This window comes from Cryptosporidium bovis, assembly GCF_009768925.1.
Source record: "Cryptosporidium bovis isolate 45015 chromosome Unknown contig_6, whole genome shotgun sequence".
Classification (NCBI taxonomy): Eukaryota; Apicomplexa; class Conoidasida; order Eucoccidiorida; family Cryptosporidiidae; genus Cryptosporidium; species Cryptosporidium bovis.
The window spans coordinates 1-23,784 of record NW_027125007.1 but is presented as its reverse complement, the minus strand read 5'-3'; the positions used below and the strand labels follow the sequence as shown (position 1 = coordinate 23,784).

The following is a 23,784-nucleotide window of genomic DNA, read 5'->3' as shown; positions in this document are numbered from 1 at the left end:
AATATGAATAATTAAGTTTAAAAAAAATGTTGGAAAAGTTTATACTAAATAAAAATCCTCCTAAGATACCGTATATAGCATCATGCATAGAATTTAAGGAAAGACAAGAATTTTGTAGGGTTCATTTGATTCCATTATTATTACAAAGAAATAAAAATTTCAACAATACAACTAATGAAAAAAGAATAACAAAGGAGAAGATTAATGTAAAGTCGAAGAGGGCATTATTTAATAAAAACGACACAAATTTAAGAGTCTTAATAAATAAAATAAGAAATGAAGCAATAAATGAGTATATAAAAATTAGCAAAAAATCAAAAGACACAGATAAAATAGAATTTAAATTAATAATTGATAAAGTAAGAGAAATAATCACAAATAATAAAAATGAATTAAAAAGTAGAATAATAGAATTGGAGAATAAAATAGAAGATTATAAATTGAAATATATGGAAAACATAATTTTAAATGCGAAAAATATTGATTTACTAACAGTTGAAATAAATCAAGTATTATGTAAAATATCAAAATTGAATTTTACAGGTGATTCGATAATAGAAAAGATAGATCAAAATCAAATTGAAAGATATAGAATATTGAGTATTATTTATGAGAATATACACGATTTTGATATATTAATATCAAAATTAGAAGAAATATATGATAAATTAAATAACAACAAAATAAAATGTTCAGAAGTATACGATATTATAATTACATTGTCTGAATATGTAAACTATTATTATAATAATGAAAACAATATAGTTAATATTAATATTGGCAATATATTACATAGAAAAATATTAAAAATAACTTATTTTATTGAAAATTTATTAAGTAAAAAATGTTTAGACATATTGAAATTATATTGTAATTGGGGAAAAATAGACAAAATAATTGAAGAATTTCTTTCAAAGAGAAACACTGCATATAGTATTGGTGATTTAGTGAATAATAATATTCATTTAATGGAAATAGAAAAAAAAGAGAAGATGGCTAATAGTTTGGGTATTTTATTAGTACTGTTTTTTGAATGCAACAATATATATAAAAATAATAATAATAAATTGTACAAGAATACAATAAATAAAATAATTTCATACTTATGCGATGAAATGATGAGTACACTAAAATCATTATTTTTTTCTAAAAACAGTTTACTATCTAATATAGATAAGCCAGAGTGGTTTTTACAGATTTCTTTATCTATATTTAAGTCACATTACCATTATTTAAATGAATTATGGAAAAAATTTGACGACAATATTAAAAAAGAGATATATTTACTAGAAAAATATAAATTTAAAGATGAGAATAAAATTTGTAATAATAATATTAAAAGCAACTTTATTCCATATTATGTGCCTAAAAACAAATATATTTCTTTAATTAATGAAATACTATTGATTGAACCAAAAGAAGCATTAAGTATTTCAATATTAAATGAATTACGTAGTGTGATTAAAATATATATTAAAAAAATACTTTTATTTAAAGATGGTAATGTCATAAGAGATGGTAAATCTGATTATCTGTTTGAAAAATTAATAGAACAGATATTAATTCAATATAAATACTGGAAAGAGATAGATGAATATAACTGTAATATCTTGTTATTAGACCTACTAACAAACATGAATGTTAAGGATTTACTATCAGTTAATAAAAGAAATGAACATAGGTACTTATTTAACGATATTGTTAATGAAAGAGAAATGAATAGCAGCGTAGAAATTAATTTAAATTTAGATGATGATTATGATTATAGAGTGGTTAAAGTTGAAGATATAACTAAAACTGCAGTTAATCTGGCTAAAATAGCTTTTTCTGTTGTAATGAAGGATCAAAACGAAAAATACTTGGATATATTTAAAGAAGGTAAGCCATCAGAATTTCCTTTAGAATGTGGTATTTTAAATTGGTTTTGTATAATTAATAAAATATATATTAAAAATCAAATATCTCGTTATTTAAGCGATTCTTTAGTTTCATGTTACACTGATAAATTTAATATTAAGAGGACAAATAAGGATTTATTTGAAACTATATGTAATCATAGTGGCTCTAGTGATAAAAATATTGTGCTTAGATGGTTTTCTGATACAATTATATATATAAATAATGACATGGGTAATAATATGCAACCCCTAATAACTCCAATAAAGTCAATTAACGATAATAAGGATGTAATTACAAACAACGACAATTTGATATTAATTTTGGGTTACTCTATTGAAACAATTGAATTGTTAAATGCGTTTTCCGGAAAAATATCAATATTTATTGAATCATGTTTATCTATTGAAGATATCAGAAATAATAAACACTTTACTGAAAGCAATAAAGGCAAATATAATGAATGTTATTGTATGAATAACTACTTAAATAAAAGCATCAATAATGATTGCAATCCTTCTATTATATTTATGAATGAGTTTTCCATCCCGATTATAGATAATTGTATGTTAGGTGAATTTATTAATTATGTTAACTTTGAATGGAATAGAATTGGTCATAAAATTGGTCCTTTTCTCCCAATTTCATCTATATTAATTGAATCACTTAATTTGGTTTTATCAGCACTTGTTAATTTAAATGATGCGATTTGTGTAAGTAAACATAATGATGCTGATAATAATAATGAAAATTATATTCTATCATTATATAAAAACTGTATAAGTAACTTAAAAAAAATTAAAAATGATATGATCGATGATATTAAATTTGAAATAAGAGAAGTATTAATTAAACCCTTATTATTTGGTGAAGTTAAAATTCCATCGTTAGATGATCTGATAAATTCAAAAACAAATGATAATCTATCATCTTCTTTTTTTGATGGTAATGCAAAACTTTTATTTGATGAACACCTTTCAAATAAGGCAAATGAACTTAAATATTCATTCAAACTTTTTAGTATATTTTTATCTAATTCTTGCTTAGATGAAATATCAAAAGTTTTAAATGAATAATATTACTATTTGCTATTTCTTTTTTTGTTTTCCCCTTATTTTGGTTTAAATATTTATTTTTTCTTACTCTTCATTATCTTCATTGAACTAATTAGATATTTAATTCGATCAATTACATGTAAAATATATTTAGTTTCACAGGTATGTGGGCGAATACATATGTAATAAATGTGATCATTCAAACCGTAAATGGTATACAGAGAGACATAAAAGGATCGATTAAACACAACAGGTTAACTAAATTAAAATTAATTAACTAATTAATCCATCAAATATACAGATTGCCTAGTATTTCTTTAATAAAGTAATAACTATAGCACCCAAACAAGAGAATAAAACTAAAATTCCCATAATGAAGAGGAAATATGCAAGAATTTTCTCAAGGGTTAACCCTTTGTGGGAAAAAACTTTAATGTACAACAGTGAAGGAATAATAAATGCAGTAGTATTGCTGCAAACAGTACCAACAAGTTCATATGCCAAACCGAGATTTGTGAAATATATTGCGCATAAAGTGGTAAAAGTTAATATGATAATGGTAATCAAATTTAATGCCCTTTTTTCGGCTTTTGGTTCCATTTCTGTAACACCACTGTATAACAATATGGACAGTGACCTTCTACATGGATGGCACTGTATAGGATATGAAAATACCAACGAAACTGCAATAAAAAATTTCCCTATAAAAACATCAATTGAATTTGATTGGAATAATTCAAGAATATTTGCCTTATTTATACCTCTACCGAACAAGAGATATCCAGATATACCAATTACAGAATATACCATTATTCCTGTAAATATTGATATAAATATAATTTTTTTAAGCCTATATAAAGTTCTATCTTGTAATTCGTTTGAAACAGTAAATATATTCTGTTGGCAAGTAAATGCAAATATTAATATGGGAAACGTCTCTAAACATTTTAATAATGAAAATGTCGATGTATAATCTATATTACCAGTGTAAAATGCAGGGATAATACCACTACTTTCATTAGATGTCGTTGTCATTAAAATACTATATATAAGTCTTATAAATACTATTAAAGCCACATATAATATACATATAACACTTAACCAATTAGTATATTTCATTGATTTAAGTTTGTGTGGAAATGAGGCTGGAGCTATGAAAAATACAACTGATGTAACAAGAACAATGGCTCTCAGTATTTTAGGTTCAATGCCGAATGAATTGTTTCTAAAGAATAACGAGTAAACTAAATCACCAACAACCATTAAATAAGATGTCGAAACTCCAAGAGATTTAATAACAATCGCACTATCTACCAACCAACGAAGACGCGGAATATGATTTGCAGTTACTGAATAAAAACTAACATCATCTCCATACTCTATTGCAATAGAAGAAAGTAAATATAATGATAAAGACGAAAAGAATGAACAAATTAATGTTAATATGATTCCTTGTAGTAATCCATTATCTGCAAAAGCCAATGGAATAGCTAAAGTACCAATTCCAATCATTGTATTTATCATTGCAGATACTGCCTCGCTTAAAGACGAACCTTGTATTGCACCTCCAAGACCAGGAAGAGTTTCCGGCTCATCCTCAAATAAACCGTAAATTGCCAATGACTGAGTTCTATTCATTGTTTTGTAGCTAGATATAGAACTTATTGACAATGTTCGCGTTTTGTAATTAGAATCTCCATGGAGTAATGATTTTTTCATATCTGAATTCATCTTCAAATGACACACTTATTTCCAAGTATTATTATAAATAATCAACAATATTTATGTAATGTTCAATTATTGAACATATTATTGTAAAAAATAATATTGATTATAATTGTTACTATTATTATAATCAATATATATAGATTATTATACTTATTTTCCGCAAAATATGATCAAATTTATATTTATGCCTTTAAGTTCATATATTACACTGAATAAATGAGATATATAAATTGTCACTTATATTAGATAATAATTAAGTTGAGCTTAGTGTATTTCACTTTCCTGATGCAATTAGGCAAATATATCAACAATTTCCGCAAAAGAAAATATGATAATAAAAACTACCTTAGTACTATCAAACGAGATTTACTCGCCTTTTCTTTAAATTTAATATGTACTTGTTTTCCCTTTTAATATCAAATAAAAATACTAAATGGAAATTTACCAATTGCCTTTTTTTTACACCATTAAAAATAAAGAATCAGCGCCAAAGTCATTTATTTATTAATATAACATTTATAAAGGAAAAGTAATTTTAATACTACACAAGGTAACTAAAATATTAAAAGCAAATAGCGCCAAACTAATAAGTAAGTTGTAATTAATAGAGCGACGAAAAGACTTAAGAATTTTAGGTACTGGGCTATTATAGACCTTTTTTTGCAAGTTTTCCATATTTACCTACTGATAAATAAATCTATCAGCACTTGATAACAAAACTACTTATCGCTCTGTTGGAATCCAAAAGCCAATGGCAAATATATAATATTATTTAATACAAAAATAAATGAGTGGATAAATGACTAATAAGTAATTAGGATCATTATGCAATGGAAATGTATAAGTTAAGCAGACATTTATTATTTTTTAATGTAGTTTATATATCAATATTTATAAGTTACATAAAATGTGAACTAACAGTTTTTTCAATAGGTGATTGGGGTGAAAATACAGTTTGTTTCAATAATATTACACAAAGAATGAAATCACTTAGTAAGACAATGAAACCAGAATTCATTGTATCAGCAGGTGATAATTTTTACCCTCAAGGTGTTTCTTCAGTAAATGATGATAAATGGGACAAATTATTAGAGAACCCATTTTCAATATTTGAACATGATTTAAAAATCCACTCTTGTTTAGGTGATCATGATTGGAGAGGGGATACATATTCTCAAATACTAAGAACCAACTATACGGATAATAATAGATGGTATCTTCCTGGTTATTGGTGGTATGAAGTAAGAATGTTTAATGCTCAAAATAGAATATCATCGTTAATAGAAACACATTTTTTGGATGATTTAATAGATGGTAATAATAAATTAATTTATAATGACTTATTAAATTATGATAACGAATTTATGGACGAATTCGTTGATAATTTAAATACTGCAATCAATCTCAGCAATTCCTTTGATAATAATTTAAGCTTCACAACATTTATATCTGAACATGTAAATAATAGTTTCACTAGTCCAGAAAATGTAACTGCCATCTTTATATATTTGGATAGCTATTTGTTATCACAAGATCCATTTAAAAAAACATCAAAATCACATAGGGATTTACAATTGGATTTTTTGGAAAAAACACTAAAGGCGTCAACATATAATGATATTGATTGGATAATCATAGTTACACATTATTCAATATTCTCGAGTGGTTATCATGGACCTCAAAAAAATATATCTAAGTATCTCCTTCCATTAATTGAAAAATATAGAGTGGATTACATCATATCTGGTCACGATCATCATAGTGAATTTTTAAGATATGAAGATATAAATACTAATTTTCACATTTCCGGCGCAACAAGTAAACCAAGACGTGGTTTTGCTAGATCACATGATTACTCTAAATTCAAAACAGATTCATGTTCATTCACGGCACTCACATTTTCAAAGGATATTGCAGTCGCCTCTATAATAGGTTTATATTCATCACACTCAACTTCATTTAAAAGGTCTAATAGATACTTTAGGAAAGGTATGAAAATAGAACCCACTGAATTCCCAGACAATACCTCAAACATTAAACTAAATAAATTGTTCAATATACTTGGTTGGACATTATCAGTTTCAATATATTCATAAAATTATAATAAACATGTTTGTTCGTTGACATTGTTTTTGCCGTTTTATTCGAATATTATTAATGCAACAATTCGAAAAATGTAAAAATACATTAAAGAAGGAAATGAATATTCACATATTTGTTGTAGTAGTTTATTATTTGTTATTTGCATATAATAGTTATATTTTAAATTTTGTATTTCTTTTTGGCAGAAAAATTGACATTTGTTTTATAATAGTATACAAGTTACTTTTAATAGTGTTGATTTTACTTTGATCTTTTTCCCCCGAATACAATTGAACTCAATAATTACGAGTAACCCTCATTTTTACTGTTTAAAGAAAAGGAAGCATTGCACAAATATTTCAAATTAAGAATTGTACCGCTCGGAAAAAAAATTATTAGTCAATATATTTAAATACAATGATACCTTATATACTAATTAATTTAATACTAGAAAGTAACAATAATATTTAATTTATCACAATGATTCTAAACGTCTAATTAATTCGAATTTTGTTTATAGAAAAATATTTCAATTAACTTGCTGATGGTTTTACACGAATAATTAAAAGATGTTTTTGAGATGTGTTTTTTTTATTATCTTAACTCTTTACATATTTAATGTTGGTTTTTTATGTGACTATTCAATTGGGTTATCATACAATTCAGTGGGTTATTCATTCTTAAAGATAAGAAGTAGTTATAATTTAAGGGAGACTGACTTAGATAATGATGACGAAAGTAATGGTTGTTGCAGTACTTGTTGCGGTAGTTGTTGCAATAGACTAAGAAGATTTTTGCGAAGACTGTGTTGCTTTGGATCCGATGTGACTCCTGATCATGTGATAGGTATATATACCATATCTAATCCTTCCGTCACTCCAACTGGTCAAGAAGGACAAGGCGAGAACATTGATACATTTCCAGAAACTCCCGGTCCTGGTCAGAGTGCAGGCCCTCATGATACTGACAAGCTTGATAAATTGATGCGTGAATTAAGCACTTTATGGAATAGATGGAATGAATTTAACTGCAGAAGTCACGTTGATAGCCCTGCTTGTTCCAGTTTACTCAGCAGAATTAGTCATCTACAAACTAAAGTCGACAAAATATTAAATAACTGAAAGAATTCAATTTTAATGGGTGATTTATAAGAATTGCAAATTGTCACATTCTTTTTATTAGTTTTGATTTATTTTTGTATTTAAATATAGTGGCAGATACTTATTTCACATTATTTACGATGTTTTATGCGTGAGTTTTATTTGAATTATGGGTATTTATTTGTAAGAGATTGTTTTACGAATGTTATTTTAATAAGTGAATATTTAGCGAATATCGAAAACAGTGTATTTAATGTAAATAACAAATAAAAATTAGTAAAGTATATTTAATATATATTCACTTCGTAACTAAATATTTCTAGCAGTAATTATACTATTTAAATATTTATTATTTCTTGTTAGTATTGATCACTTGCCTTATCATTTAAATCATTAACAAAACTTTTAAGTTCTAACATTTAAGTAACAATCATCAGTTTTTTTCACTTAAATAAATGTGTTTTTTTAGAAAACTTTAAACTTAGATGGTATAGACATGCAGGACTTTTACTGCAAAAAGAATATAAATTAATAAGAAAAACTCTCATTTAATTATTAGTTCAAATAAATATTTAGGTTAAAATAATCTTTCGTTATTTTAGTTGTAAGAACTGAGAGTATATGATTTATCTTAAGATATAAATAGGTGATTTTGGGACAGACATTTGCCTTAAATAAGCAAACATAAATTATAATCCTTAAACCACAATATTTTATATTTAAATGTATCTTTTGATAATCACAAATATAAAATTAATTTCTTTTTGATTTGAAATGCATTAAAATTATTGTGATTTTTAAATAATCATAATATTTGACACTAGGAACCTATAAAAGATATTTATTAGTCACATAATATCTATATATAGTATTATTGTGAAGAGGAAAGTATTTTCCTATTTGTAATTCGTCTGTTTGTTTGTGATCACATGTTGTAAAGTTATTTCATGGAAGAAAAAAACCAGGATATTTGTCATTTTTTTTAATATTCATTGTTGATGGTAGAGAAAATAATAATCAATAAAACATAAATAACGATAACAATTGAAGTAGATAAAATTTTATCAGATGTATGGATAGCAATAAAAATAGGAAATATTGCAATGTACATAATAAAATGAGTGGCAGAAGTGGTATAGATAATAGAATGGTCGTGTTTGGAGGTAGTGTGGAAGGGGAGGGATGTAAATCGATGACTATAAATTTAATTAGAGGTCAGGTAAAAATAATTCAGTTAGAGACCAAAGTATCCGCCTTTAAGCGGTTGATATAGTATTGGTATCGACTATGGCGTTGAGAATCAGTATAATGTTTAAGTTGATGATAATTACGAGAATGATATTATATCCTATTTGTTATCCATTTTTGGGCCAAGTGCAACATATTATCTGCAGCATAATCATTTATTTCGACTGGATAAAGTTATTTATTTGTTTGAAACTCGCGGAAATCCAATTTGAAGCTTACACTAGTTTTAATGTCAACTTTTGACAGATTTAGGCTTAGGAACCTCAAAAATAATATCGCAGATAATTCGAGATTACTCTATTATTTTGCTTCTCGCTTGTAAAATTAACAAATTATATTATTATAATAACTTTTCTCGAGTGACAATATCTTTATTATGAGTTAACAGTCATATTTACTGTTTTAATAGATAAATCTAAATATTCATTATATTACTGACAGTTTTATGACCATATTGTCCTTTAAATTATATATACTTAAACGATTTAATATTTAATAATTTATTGTCAAAAATATGCATGAAAACATGCATAAGATATTAAATTAAACAATTACCACTGTTAGTTGCATATGAATATTTTGGCGGTTCTGCAATCACAATTACCAAAACGTCAAAAGATGATTCAAAGATAATAATCAAACAGAAAAAGTAACTAAGGCTATATTCTCTTCTTAACTTTTAGAATACATCGGAAGTTACCGTATATTTACATATATAAATATAAATGTGATCACACGATGATATTTTATTTTGACAAGTTCATAAGCTTATTAATCGATTTTTTAGATTCATTTTAAACCGGCATTGATTCGTAGTATTTAGTTTAACATGAAATTGACCACTATTTTAAGAATACTTATATCCATATATTTTTTTAATTCTAGGTTTTTTGATGTATATTGCGCTGAGTCTGGTAACTTGGAAGAAAATAAAGACGATGCCGGTAGCAATAGCATTCAAGACAAAGTATTACTAACAAATGAGGAAGAAAGTGAAATTGATGCATTAATTGAAAGTTTAAGAGATGAATATGAAGCTACAGCCGTTGTTGATATTTTGTTAAAATTTTTAACGACAAGTTTGCTCTATATGTTAAGAATAATATTACTTTTTAATGAAGAAGAGTTTCATATTAATTTTGAAGCAATTAATTATTTGGGTAAAATATTACAATCACACTCTTTTTCAGACAGAAAAATTCTATTAACAGAATATGAAGGTTTTTTTAGTAAAATCACTATGTTAATTCAGATCCTTAATCATGAGTTGTTTCTTGGGATAAATGGTCTTTTAGATCAAGGACATATTCATGAAGCAATAGGTGAAATAGTTAAAAATAATCTCTCTCTACTCAAATTTATTTTGAAATCAAGATACATTCTTGCAAAAATGTCAGCAATTCAATTTGAATATGATATGAGTGAATCAAAAGATGCATTACGCACTTTTGAAGGTGATATTATAACATCATTTATGGTTTGCTCATACTTTTTCAGTAGTTTGAGTGACTCTGAAATAAGGTTAATTATTGAAAATAAATTAACAACATTGGAAAATATTACATTTAAATTAACATTATCTGAGTATTCAGTAACTGGATTAAATTCAATAATATCTAAAGGTGTTACAAACAAATTAATGATCGAGGAATATTTAAAATCAACAAGATCAGAGCAATGTTCATTATCTGATGAAGGGATTGAGGATATTAAAGCAATGAATGATGAATATTTTTCTGAGAATATGCCTGAAGAAGAAATATTTGAACTAGAGGTAACAGTATCCTATTTACTTGATTTATACTGGAATGTTTTAGTTAATTTATTTATGTATAATAGTGAACTAAGAAATGTTTTGTACAATAAATTACTCGAGGTTAAAGAAAATGTTACTAAATTAATTGAAACCAGAGGTACAGCAGGACTTTTGACACCTGAATCTGAGTTAGAAATTAGACGGAAAGTTAGAAGTTGTCTTAAAATCAGTGATTTTAAAAAATTAGATTTAACCGTATATGCGATTAAAAATGATATACCAAAAAATTCAATATTAGGTTTCTACAAAAAAATATATGCAGTATTAATTGAAATGTTACAGTTACTAAAAGAAAAATATAGTAAATATAAAAACAAAGTATATACAAGAAAATTAATAATTGATGTGATTGAACTATTTGAGGAAGGCTCAAAAGCTGCCATATGTATAATAAAGGAATTTAAAAACGTAAATGAAAATCTTAAAATGCCATCAATGTCTACTAGAATTGAAAATATTAAGGAAAAATATAACAAAAAAAAATTAGAACAAGAAGAGTATAAGAAAGGGAAAAAGAAGCAATCAAGAAAAAAAGAAACATTAGAGAGTCAAGTAGATACTGAGAACAAACATTCCGAAATTAAAACTAAAAAAAAGAAGGGCAAATTGGCAAGAAGATTAGAGGAATTAAAATTAATAGATACAACAGAAAATCAAACAGACTCGTCGCTATCATCTAGTAGTACCACCACTACTACAAGGGCACCAGCCAGCATTGAAGATAATACTGATAGATCAGATAATCTATCAAAACAAACAAAACTAAGTAAGAGAGAAAAAAAATTGAAAAAGATTTTAGAAGCTGATGAAAGATCAAAAAAAAAAATTGAAATACAACAACAAATTACAGAATTAAAGAATTCTAATATAAAAAATAGAAAAAAAGATAAGTTAGATGAAAGGAAAAGCAAAAGAAGTGGAATAAAAGAAAGAGAAGAACAAGAAAGATTTGATGAATTAGAAAGACAAAAAAAAGAAGAAAAGGAAAAACAGGAGAAACAAAAATATAATGACGAAAAATACACATTAGAAATGCAAATATTAGCAATTGAAGGTTTATTCAATTCTATTAATACACAAAAAGCATTAAATTTACAATCATTAATGTCCTCTGTATTTGAAATTATATTAACTGAAACAAGTAAAACTGAGGAACAAATAAGAGAAGAGATGAAATTAGATGATGAATCTGATGAAAATAGGGAAAAAAAACATGATAAAAGTCACAAATCTAGTACTAGCACTACTAAATCTACTAAGAAAAGAAAAGCAGATGAGAAGTTGAGAACATTAACAGATACTGTAGCAACAACATCATTATTTGATTCATCTGCAATATTTGAAACATCAAAACACTCAAAAGGAAGAACTATATCCAAAAGTGAATCTAGTTCAGAGAGTGATTTAGAATCAGGTTTGTTATCAACAAAATCAAAATCGCATTCTAGTACTGCAAGATCTAGATCCAAATCTATTTCGAGACCAAGGTCAAGATCTAGAACAAGGTCTAGAACAAGATCCAGAACAAGATCCAGAACAAGGTCTAGAACAAGATCTAGATCAAAAACAAGATCAAGATCAGGTTCAATTTCTAAGTCTAAAAAAAGTAATGAAGCAGAAGTTGATGAATTGGTCAGTTTAATGATAAATTTTAATCCATTTGAACTTGATGGCAAACAAAAAGAAACATCACTCAAATCCAAATTTTCTACTTTTTTCAAAAATGAATGTGGTGAAGAGATTGATCTATTGAAATTTTATGGTTTAGAACAAAAAGATTATTCATATATTAACTCTGATAGTTCTATTGAAGAAATAAAAGCTGCTGTTGATGATTGTGGTGCAATAATAAGTTACATTCATCAAGGTGTATCACCATTTTTAGCTGGAAAAGACTATCTAACAGTTAAATTACTTGAAAAAGATCTCATTTCATGGTTTATCAAATTAATTATTATACTAAAAGAAAAAGGTGATGTTTAACTTATATACACTTTACGATACTTGTACTTATTTATAATTTAAAATATATTTTAATCGTGAAAAAAATGTATATTATATAATATGATGAGTATTAATGATACTACTTTAATATAAATTTAGTAATATCTGGGGTTTAAGTTGTTATAAGTAGTTGAACTCTGGATATATTTATAGTTATTTTAATGCATTTCATTTATACAATCAACATTAACTAATACTTTCACATATTTGTATTTAAATATGTCATTTCCCGTAAATACTCTTTTTTTTTAATTTCAACTAACATTTATCTACGTCTATATTATAAAATATAGTAGACATATTCATCATAAACAAACATAATTAGTATAACTAATCTTTTATAACCTGATAATTTAGGTTTCTACACAATTTATGAATATCGCCGCATATATCAATAAAAAAATGAAGTGGATTATACCTTATTATTATTTATATCACTTTAAGACATGTTACCTCTGTATATATATTAAATAAAAGCAATAGTGAATACGATACATTAATATTATTTCGAATAACTTTTAGTATTTGATTATCGGTATTATTTTTGTTCAATTTTGTTATTTCAAACAAGAATGATTATTATAATTTATGACATTACATTATTTTTACACATTTATATTTAATTAATACTGTTTAAGAAAAACAATATTTGAGTTAATATCATGATAGTAATAATAGCAGAAGTTAAAAAAGTCTATATCTATAGCTTGAAATTAACATTATTTTTTTCTAAAGATAACAAATAGGAAGTGAAGTTATTAATTGGAATACTATATTATGGACTTAAGTTTAATTTAATTTAGAATAAAATTCAACTAATTTTATTCATTACTATTCAATGAATATTATTTTTCTCTTAAAAGTTAATACAAAAAATTCATTATATTATAATAAAATCAATACAAATATCATTCTATCAAATACAAAAAAATATGACAAAGTTTAACCCGAATTCAATTCAAGTTAAAATCAAAGTAGAAATATACATGTTATTTAAATCATTGAGAGCAGATTATCTTGATAAAATTGACATATCAATTAATAAAAGTGAGATTTTTAAGTATTGAGAAAAACAACCATAACATAAGTTAAAATATTAGTCTAATACATATAACAAGATAGATGTAAAAAATATTTCAATATTGGAATTACAAAAAAATATATTTCAAGAGAAATTTCTTAACTATAAAATCGCAGTTACCCGCCAGAACTTTTTAGATAAACAGATAGTCTAGCATACATTTACATGCTATTTTAGGAAATTTGTATCTGAGATAAAATTAATTTTAAACGAATAGCACTAGAATATTGTAGAACTAGCCTAGATTACTAATATATGTTTAATTGTATTTTGTCATTCAAATGATGATTTCTATGTTATTTTTAGTTAATAATGAATTTAAAAAAGGTTATTTTTGCTTTATTGCTGGCCAGAATTTCTCACCGACTTATTCCACAGAAGCTCCTGATAATAGTTTAAAAGATTCTCTAGCCAATCAGGATGGAGTAAATGATGAAACATTAATGGTAGGAAACGACCCAAATAGCGTAGCATCTACTTTAATTGAAATTACAAATAATGAATTAGAATTGACCTTTTGTAAAGAAACACTCCTGAAATTTTTCTTAAAGTATATTTTTATCTCTAAAATTTGTATCTTTTTTTGATAGTTCTGCTATAGAAATGCAAAAGTTATTAGATTCAGTAAGAAAATCACTAAAGATGCATTCTGATTTAACATATACTAACAGTTTAATTGGAATGAAGAGATTTGATTCAATTTTCATGCATTGTGCAAATTTTGTTGAGAATGAATTATTAACTAACATACTTAATGAAGTAAAATTAATTAGAAGAACTTTTTTCAACTTATTTGCAAAATATTTTGAGAGTGTTATATCAGTTACCAAATTTATTGTTGAAATTTTGAATATACTTATTAATTTAGATATCAGTAGTTATCTTTGTGTATTGATTGGAATCATAAATGAAAATATTTAGGTGATATTAAAGTTGGTCGTGATAAATGTAGAAAAATATAGAAAAACGAATAGAAAACAATTTGAAAGGTTGTTTGAACAAAAAAAGAATTTACCAACACAAATTGATTTAAGTTTAAACTTCGGACTGTCAATTATAGACAGTAAATTAAAATCTTATGAAAAAACAGAGAAATTAGAAAAAAACTTAAGGAGTATGAAAAATTTTTAAAAAAACGAAAAAAAAATCTTGATGATGCTGAAGCAGAAGAGCTTGAAAATGTATATTTAGAATATTATGACAATAACATAGAAGAAAAAGAAATACTATTGATTGAATCAATTATCGTAGCTGCAATTAGCGCATTAATTAGAAATTTCATTATCAAACGTTTTTTTACTCGATAAAATTAAATTAAGGTATTACAATAATGCAATAAGTTCAACCAAAGATTTAATATTTGAACAAATTAGCAAAAGAGGAATTTATATAATTTTCGAAGAGATCGAATTAATTCAGACAAGAAAGGCAGCATACAATGAAGTTTGGTTACCGGATATTATTTCTAGTGATATACTTACAAATCATCTAACTAAATCATATAAAAAGAAAGATTTTTTTGTATTTATTTAAAAAAATATATTCACAATTACTTAAAATAATTAAGATTTTAAGACAAAAAGAGGAAGTTGTAAAATGAGGAAGATACATTTCAAGAATAATTAATCTAATAACAACTCAATATGAATCAGTAGCAAGAGAAGTATTATTTACTATAAAAACTGTCGAGAAGCTATCGGAAGAAAGTGCATCAATATTATCTGTTAATGAACAACTATTAGAGGCACAAATAAAACATATACAACATATTATTACTGAAAAGAATAAAGAAATAGAATGAAGGAGAAAAATTAAAAAAATTAAAATTGAGAGAAGAATTAAATAAATAATTGAAAAGAGAAGAAAGTGAAAGTTCTAAAGCTGAGTTAAAGTTAAAAAAGAAGAAATCAAAAGTAAAAATGGCAAGGTTTGATGAATTACAATTAAACAATAGTTTTTCAACAGATGAAAATGACGTTGTTACCGTTAAAACTGAAAAAGTATCTGAAAGTAGTGAATCAAAATAAGCGGAAAAACCAAAAATGCAATCTCAACAAAAACTTAGTAAAAAAGAAAAGCAAAAACTATTATTGCAATTAGAGGAAGAAAAATCAGCCGAGAGAAGTGAGATAAGCAAAGCGATTACCCAACAAAAGCAGAAGCAAATGAAAAATAGAAAAAGAGAGAAAATAGATGAAAGAAAAGATAGAAGAGTAAAAGAGAGAGAAGTAGAAAATCAACATAGATTAGAAGAGACTGAGAAATAAAAAAAAGTACAACTCTAACAAATAGAAAAGTAAAATCATGATAATGAAAAATATACTTTAGATTTACAGGTAAGTTCTATTGAGGGTCTTTTCGAAATGGTATATAGAGAGGATAACATCAATTTTAAATCACTAATATGTGATATATTTTCTTGTATTCTTGATGAAATTGAAGATGATAAAAAAAAAAAGATGATGAAACAAATGAAGGTGAGACGAGTTGTTTAGGGGCTGAAATTTTACTCTTTATTCCTAAATCTACTTGTGATCCTACACATACTCCGATACAGAGAACAAATTTTTCCTCTTCGTCAGCTACCCAGCTAAAGAAAAAAATTAAAAAAAGCCGATGAGCAGGCAAAGCCTTTGTCTGAAGTATTACCTACTGAATCATTATTTAGCTCAGACGCAATATTTGAACGTAGGCGTTCATCATCAAGTAGAGGTAGATACAAATCCAGGTCAAGCTTGAGGTTGAGAACAAAATCAAGATCTAGGAGTAGAGCTTTGACTAGGAGAACCTCGCCAAGCATACTTGCTCCTGAAATTGAACATAAAGATGATGATGCTGGTGTTAGTCACGATACTGAATTAACACCAGTGATTACTGCACATTCATGTGATCAAAGTTTTAATTTTGGTGATTCTAAACCTTCATTATTTGAAAATAATGACTAGACGCATGAAAAGACATCTACGAGGCACAGTTCAAAGTTTTTTGAATTTTTTGTAAGAGGGTGAAACATCAATTTCAAATGTAGGGGATAAAATTGATTTAGAAAAATTTTATGATATCATACATCGTGATTATTCGCATATAACACGGAGTTTATCTAAAGATGAAATAAAAGCAGCGATAAAAGAATGTGGTTTATAAATTAGCCGTTTGCACCTGGAAGTATCACCTTTTATCCGTGGTGAAGATTATCCAAGAGTGAAGTTGATCGAAATGGGATTAATTAAATTGTTTATCAGGATGATAATTCTATTGAATGATGAATTTTAAAATTATATGAGTTATATATTTATTTGTTTAATTAATTAGATATTTAATTATTGTTCAGGTTTTGCGTTTTTTTTAATTCATGTATTATTATTCGATTACATTTTAGTAGTTTACATAATAAAAAATAATATTCACTGTGAAGTAGAGTTCAGATTCAACCGAGTTTAGTAATATGGAACACTGCTACAGTTAACTTTTGAATTTAATAAAAAAAGAATTTACCTTTATTTACGTAAAATGTCACGACATATATTAAGAAGCAAGAACGAAATTTTAGATGTAAATATCAAATAGAATAATACATATTTCATTAAAACAATTGTTAAAGTCAAAGAATGATAGCGAAAATGAATGTTAAAAATTTATATGGGCATTCTTTTAGATTCTTAATTAAATCATTAGAAAAAGAAAATTATTGTAAATATAGATAATTAATTAAATTATGAAGTCGTAAAAAAAAAGAAATTTAAAAGTTTTCAAACAAGTTTCGGAGTGTTTGGCAATAATGTTTTGTAATACTAAATTGACAAATTCAGGCTGTGGGTTACTTATAGTTACAAATTTAACCAAAGAATAAGGAAAATAAACAGAAATGAAAAAAAGTTAAATAAAAACGTAATAAAAAGTGAATGAATAACAAAAGGGGGAAAAATACTATAAAGATCACAAAAGAACATAAAATGAGCAAAAAATATAAATAAATAACAATGTTACAGAAATATGAAATAAATTCAAATTGAAAGAGGAAATGAAAAAATGTTAATAAAAAATAAAAGCAAAATTTAATAAAAAGTCAAGACAAATTGAGAGAAAATATTAAAGAAAGATCGAAAATTAAGGAAAGATTTAATAGTGGAAATAAGAGAATAGAAGAAGAAAACAGGAAATCTTCTTTAGTAATGAATAACATAAATTAAATCTAAATATAGAAAAAGTTGAGAAAATATTATTTTATGTATCTGTAGGTAACGAATTGAACTTAAGACTACTTATTACAACCATGTTTAAAATTTTTGGGAAATTGATTTTAATGTGAAGTAAAAAAATAAATGAAATTTGCTTTGAAGCGCAACGGTGATGAAAAATATATGAATATTGCAACTGACGGTATCTTTAAAACTTTTGAAATAAATTCAAATATATCAACTTTAATTTTCAATAATTTTGAATGAATTACGTTAAACTTTAAATTTATGTGAGAAAATAATTCTTGTGAACTGCCTTTAACAGAAATTTAATCATATTTTCAAAAAGTAGAAAGATAAATTTCAAAACGGTCTATACTGCAAATTTATTTTGCAATAAAGTAATTTCTTTCAAACAAGGAAATCGGTACGAGATAGAAACAAAATCCAAGAATAGAGGCGGAAATTCATCAAAATTTGATAGTTTATCTACCTCTAATAATGTTCAAATGCAATATTTAAGTCAAAAACAAAATCAAGAAGTGATAGAATATTACAGCTATGTTTTAAATGTATTAGTTTCTAGTGCCTTACCTGAGTCATTTTATAGATAAATATGATATCAAACTCGAAATTAATTTAGATTAACTGTATTTGATAGAGGCTGAAATTAGTTCGATGTAAAGTCGATTAAAATTTGATTTATTGCATTTTTTTACATGGAATTGCCGGATTACCCAAATATAGATGAAGATTCGACAAAAAAAAAAACGAAGCTAAAGCAATAATGCAATTATTTATTAATAAAATAAATCGTTTGTATCTAGATGCTTCAAAATTCATACAAGAAACATATAGTTTTTGATAATAATTGAAAGAAATACATATAAGCTTATTACTATTATGCCTTAGAGAAAAATAAATGTCATTCTTTAATGTGAAGCACATTCTGCAATATACAAAAAAAATCGGCTTAGATCCTTTTTTTTACAAATGAGTTCAATAATTAGTCTAACTTATTAGTTTTAATTAAATAATAATGTTGAAGTTATAATAGAAGTATTTAATAATTTAAAAGACCTTGTTACGTTATAATATGCAATTAAATACTAATTTGAACATCATTCAAGCGTGTTTAATGCTTGATTGTTGTTTGGCAATGCCTCAATTTGTTATTCTTTCTTCTAAATACATTGGAAGGAATATATGTATTCGATATTAATTTACCTAGTGCGATTTTTGCTTACATGTAAATATGAATAATTATATAAATAGGTAAGTAAATATTTTAATAAGTATAAATATAATTTCATAATTGAATGAGTTTGTATCTGAATAGAAATAAAAACAAAGAAAAATAGTTGATATTAATAAAGTTATCCATTTTGCGATAAATAACTTGAAGTAAAAAAAAATAGAGGAGCGAATGAAAATTTTCACTATGGTTGGAAGTAGTTAAGTATGAATATCAAATAAATATATAATCAATTTCTCGCATTCTAGGTTGAAGTGGCTATATTCTAAATTAAAACAAGTAAATAAATATCAATCATTTAATAAATTGTCGGGATTCCAGAAGAAAATCAATGTAGCTTGTGCGGGAAAAGATTTCACATTGCAATGAGTTAAGGTCATTTGAGAAAAGAAAACAAAAATATATATTGTATTCAAAGTGGTAACAAGTGAATATTAATGAAAATATTGAATTTATGTTTTCTTTCAATTTTATTAATTTTATGTTTTATATCAATTCAAGGAGCAGAAGCACCCTCTGATGAACAAGATTTAGATTTAGAATCTGGATTAATTTACTTGTTTTCTATTGATGTCATTAACAATGACAATTTAGATTTAGTGTCAGCTCAACTTTTAAAGTATATGTTTTTATATATAAAGATTTTGTTGAACTACATTACTATCTTAAATCCTCAAAACATACCTACACAATTACCCTTACTTGAATATTTTTCATTAGTATTTACAGAAATTTTAGAAATCAATTCCATCGAAGATTTGCATAAGGATGCAGTCGTGGAAAGCTTATATTACCATATTTTCAAGTTTTTAAATGGACATTTATTATTAGATGCGGATGAATTATACTCAAATGGTGACATTGATTTTTTAAATTTTGTTCTAAGCAATAAAAACACGATTATAAAAACAATTGAAAAAATAGTTTTTGCACTTGTAACATTTTTAAAATTTGATATTTTTGATCAATTAAAAGATTTTATAATTCTAATAGTTGATCTTTTTCATGAATTAATGGGTGTATTTATTAAATCAACCAAAGCGCATAGTAATATGTCTAAAAGAAGAGTTGATGAACTTCATAAGAAAAATAGTGATATAATGAATGAAGTTTATATTAGTATAAGATTGCGTGATATTATTACTATAGATAAAGAAAGTTTAATTTCTAATAAAGTAAAAAATAAAAATTTAGCTGACAAATATTTACAAGAATGTGAAACAAAGGATTCAGGTTTGTCACCAGAAGAATTAGAAACTGCTAAGGAATTGCATGTTAGTTTATTTTATCCAGGAATGCATTCTGAGCAAGAAATATTTAATGTCGAGGTTACGGTACTTTATTCGACAAAGTATCTTGACTTTGCAAACCAAATAATTGTTTGTTTTAATGAAGGTTTAAAAGAATCTAATAGTAATAAAATAACAGCTCTAATAAATGAATTTAAGAGTAGAATGAATCTAAGACTGACAGAACAATCAATAACTGAAGATGAAAAAACACAAATATGCAGCAATGTAAGACAACAACTAGGAATACCTGAATTAAATAGTTTAAATATATATGCGAGAAGTATTTACAACAATATAGATAAAGAAGAGTTATTAAGTTCAGCTAAATCTGTTTATTTAGGTGTATTGAATATAATCTTGCTTTTAAAGGAATTGCTTACAAAATATGGAAATATTGGTTATTTATCATCTTTATTACAACAGGCAATTGCTCTTTTTGAAGAAATATCCAGTTGCTTTCCTACTGAAATTGCAAATTCTAGTAAACTTCAATATGAAACATTGATTTACAAAACTAGAGAAGTTAAAAAGAATCCGTTCGAAATATGCGATTTGTTAATTGCTGATTATCAAAGTAGAGGTAAGGACACAAAAAAATTCGTTAAATCTCAAAAAACTGAAGTATTACCTGAAACCAAAGGGACTGGAAGTTCAAAATCTAGAAAAAAAAGTAAAGGAGCTAGGAAATTTGAAGAATTGGTGAAATCAAGTTTACTTGCTACAGAAACAAAGAGTAAGGAGGAAATAAAAAAGAAAGAAGAAAAAGAGGAAGAAAAAAAAAAGAAAGATGTCGAAGAGAAAAAAGCGGAGAAGCCTTGTAGAAAAGAAAAAAGAATAGCCAAATTAGTACAAGAAGGAGTAGAATCAGAGAAAAAATTATCGGTAGAAAAAGCCAGACAGGAAGTAAAAAAGGAAAATGCTAGTGAAAAACAGAGAAAAAAAGATGAAAGAAGGAAAAAAAGGCATGATCAAAAAATGAGAGAGGAGAACTTAAGATTAGAAGAAAGCAGAAGAGAAGAGGAAGAAAAGAAAGAAAAAGTAAGAAAGCATATTGAAGCCAATCAAAGATATGTAATGGAATCTAAATTGTCTAGTATCGAAGGTCTACTTATTGCTATTGAGAGGGAAGTCTCAGGTGATTTAAAATCACTTTTATCTTATGTTTTTTCTATTATATTTGGTGATCAAAGTGATATTAATGAATTATTGGAACTTGATGTAGCCAAAGATTTCAAAGAAAGAAAAAGTGATGATAAAGATGATGACGCAGGAGCAGGAACAGGAGCAGGAGCAGGAGCAGGAACAGGAGCAGGAGCAGGAACAGGAGCAGGAGCAGGAGCAGGAGCAGGAGCAGGAGCAGGAGCAGGATCAGGATCAGGATCAGGATCAGGAGCAGGAGCAGGAGCAGGAGCAGGAGCAGGATCAGGATCAGGATCAGGATCAGGAACAGGAGCAGGAGCAGGAACAGGAGCAGGAGCAGTATGTGGATTTACTACTCTAGATAGTTCGGAGTCGAGCACTATTGAACCTACGGGATCTCCTCATCCGCGTGAACGTTTTGAAGAATTCACTCTAAAAATGAGTAATGTTGGCACTCATTCTGGTGATAAGACACATGTTACAGGCCATAGTGGTGTGAAACCTAAAAAAAGAAGAGCAGATGAATCATTATCAGGAGCCCCTGGTCTTCCAACTTCTTCATTTTTTGGTACAGATGCAATATTTTCAACTAGTCGCACTGAGGAGGCTACAAAACTTTCAAAAAGTTTTTCTAGAACGGCATCGCATAGTTCTCACAGAAGTAGATCAAAGAGTAGAAACAAATCAAGAATCAATAAACCGAAATCTGGATCAAGAACAAGATCAACATCAAGATCAACATCAAGATCAACATCAAGAACAAGATCAACATCAAGAACAAGATCAACATCAAGAACAAGATCAACATCAAGAACAAGAACAAGATCAACATCAAGAACAAGAACAAGATCAACATCAAGAACAAGAACAAGATCAACATCAAGATCAAGAACAAGATCTACATTAGGTGATTCAACTAAGCCTGAATTATTTGATTTTGATATGCTTACATGTGGAATTTCCGAATTAAATCTGAACCCTCCTCCTGGTGCTAAATCAAGATTTATTCCAATGTTTTCAAAACAAATACCTTCTGATAGTTCATCAGATTTTAAAGAATTGCAAAGTAGATATTTATCAGCAAGTAAAACTTCATCAAAAGAAGAACTTTTAGATATATTGGAATCTTGTGCTAAAGAAATTCAAAGATTACACTTGGATGTTGCACCATCATTATCCGGACTTGAGTTTTTCGAGATTAAGTTGTTAGAAAGCAACTTTATCAAGCTTTTTGTAAATATTTTAATATCACTCAAAACAAATCGATAAATATATATGTTTATTCAAATAAAAGAAGTTATAATATTTATGATTGAAAGATTAAGACAAATCTATGGGTCCTTTTTTTATGTTTTAAATTTGATGTTTGTATTTTTGAACGAAATGTTCATGTATTGGTATGATGATATAAAAATCAAAAAATAGTTATTAAGTAATATGTTTGTTTTTTTCAATATCTGTTACACAATGTAAAATTTATTTATTATTTAAAATTGAATTATATTGTTAACACTAGGTTTTAGGTTTAGGTTAGGTTAGGGTTTTAGGTTAGGTTTTAGTTTAGGTTTTAGGTTTAGGTTTAGGGTTTAGGTTTAGGTTTTAGGTTTAGGTTTTAGGTTAGGTTTAGGTTTTAGGGTTTTAGGTTTTAGGTTTAGGTTTTAGGTTTTAGGTTTAGGTTAGGTTTAGGTTTTAGGTTTTAGGTTTTAGGTTTAGTTTAGGTTTAGGTTTAGTTAGGTTTAGGTTTAGGTTTTAGGTTTAGGTTTTAGGTTTTTAGTTTAGGTTTTAGGTTTAGGGTTTAGTTTTAGGTTTAGGTTTTGGTTTAGGTTTTAGGTTTAGGTTTAGGTTTTAGGTTTAGGTTTAGGTTTAGGTTTTAGGTTTAGGTTTAGGTTTTAGGTTTAGTTTAGGTTTT

General features: G+C 26.3%; 9 protein-coding genes across 9 annotated transcripts; 8 read left to right on the top strand and 1 right to left on the bottom strand.

Moving 5' to 3' along the window:
* Positions 1-26: 26 nt before the first annotated feature.
* On the top strand, positions 27-2,972 carry FG379_003265 (uncharacterized protein; the record flags this gene model as incomplete). Its single annotated transcript, XM_067328923.1, has 1 exon — positions 27-2,972. The coding sequence occupies one exon, from the start codon at positions 27-29 to the stop codon at positions 2,970-2,972; it is 2,946 nt and encodes a 981-aa protein (XP_067185063.1).
* Positions 2,973-3,257: 285 nt separating this feature from the next.
* FG379_003254 (10 transmembrane domain aa transporter) lies at positions 3,258-4,682 on the bottom strand (the record flags this gene model as incomplete). Its single annotated transcript, XM_067328912.1, has 1 exon — positions 3,258-4,682. The coding sequence occupies one exon, from the start codon at positions 4,680-4,682 to the stop codon at positions 3,258-3,260; it is 1,425 nt and encodes a 474-aa protein (XP_067185052.1).
* Positions 4,683-5,509: 827 nt separating this feature from the next.
* Positions 5,510-6,775, top strand: FG379_003243 (uncharacterized protein; the record flags this gene model as incomplete). Its single annotated transcript, XM_067328901.1, has 1 exon — positions 5,510-6,775. One exon carries the CDS (start codon positions 5,510-5,512, stop codon positions 6,773-6,775), a length of 1,266 nt encoding a protein of 421 aa, XP_067185041.1.
* Positions 6,776-7,330: 555 nt separating this feature from the next.
* On the top strand, positions 7,331-7,882 carry FG379_003232 (uncharacterized protein; the record flags this gene model as incomplete). The annotated part of the gene is made up of 1 exon (XM_067328890.1): positions 7,331-7,882. One exon carries the CDS (start codon positions 7,331-7,333, stop codon positions 7,880-7,882), a length of 552 nt encoding a protein of 183 aa, XP_067185030.1.
* Positions 7,883-9,938: 2,056 nt separating this feature from the next.
* On the top strand, positions 9,939-12,908 carry FG379_003221 (uncharacterized protein; the record flags this gene model as incomplete). The annotated part of the gene is made up of 1 exon (XM_067328879.1): positions 9,939-12,908. The coding sequence occupies one exon, from the start codon at positions 9,939-9,941 to the stop codon at positions 12,906-12,908; it is 2,970 nt and encodes a 989-aa protein (XP_067185019.1).
* A 1,386-nt stretch (positions 12,909-14,294) lies between these two features.
* FG379_003210 (uncharacterized protein) lies at positions 14,295-15,811 on the top strand (the record flags this gene model as incomplete). Its single annotated transcript, XM_067328868.1, has 5 exons — positions 14,295-14,560; positions 14,601-14,884; positions 14,963-15,124; positions 15,175-15,300; positions 15,663-15,811. The coding sequence occupies 5 exons, from the start codon at positions 14,295-14,297 to the stop codon at positions 15,809-15,811; spliced, it is 987 nt and encodes a 328-aa protein (XP_067185008.1).
* A 241-nt stretch (positions 15,812-16,052) lies between these two features.
* Positions 16,053-16,277, top strand: FG379_003199 (uncharacterized protein; the record flags this gene model as incomplete). Its single annotated transcript, XM_067328857.1, has 1 exon — positions 16,053-16,277. The coding sequence occupies one exon, from the start codon at positions 16,053-16,055 to the stop codon at positions 16,275-16,277; it is 225 nt and encodes a 74-aa protein (XP_067184997.1).
* Positions 16,278-16,472: 195 nt separating this feature from the next.
* FG379_003188 (uncharacterized protein) lies at positions 16,473-16,955 on the top strand (the record flags this gene model as incomplete). The annotated part of the gene is made up of 2 exons (XM_067328846.1): positions 16,473-16,487; positions 16,635-16,955. The coding sequence occupies 2 exons, from the start codon at positions 16,473-16,475 to the stop codon at positions 16,953-16,955; spliced, it is 336 nt and encodes a 111-aa protein (XP_067184986.1).
* A 2,925-nt stretch (positions 16,956-19,880) lies between these two features.
* On the top strand, positions 19,881-23,144 carry FG379_003080 (uncharacterized protein; the record flags this gene model as incomplete). Its single annotated transcript, XM_067328738.1, has 1 exon — positions 19,881-23,144. The coding sequence occupies one exon, from the start codon at positions 19,881-19,883 to the stop codon at positions 23,142-23,144; it is 3,264 nt and encodes a 1,087-aa protein (XP_067184878.1).
* Between the last annotated feature and the right edge of the window lie 640 nt (positions 23,145-23,784).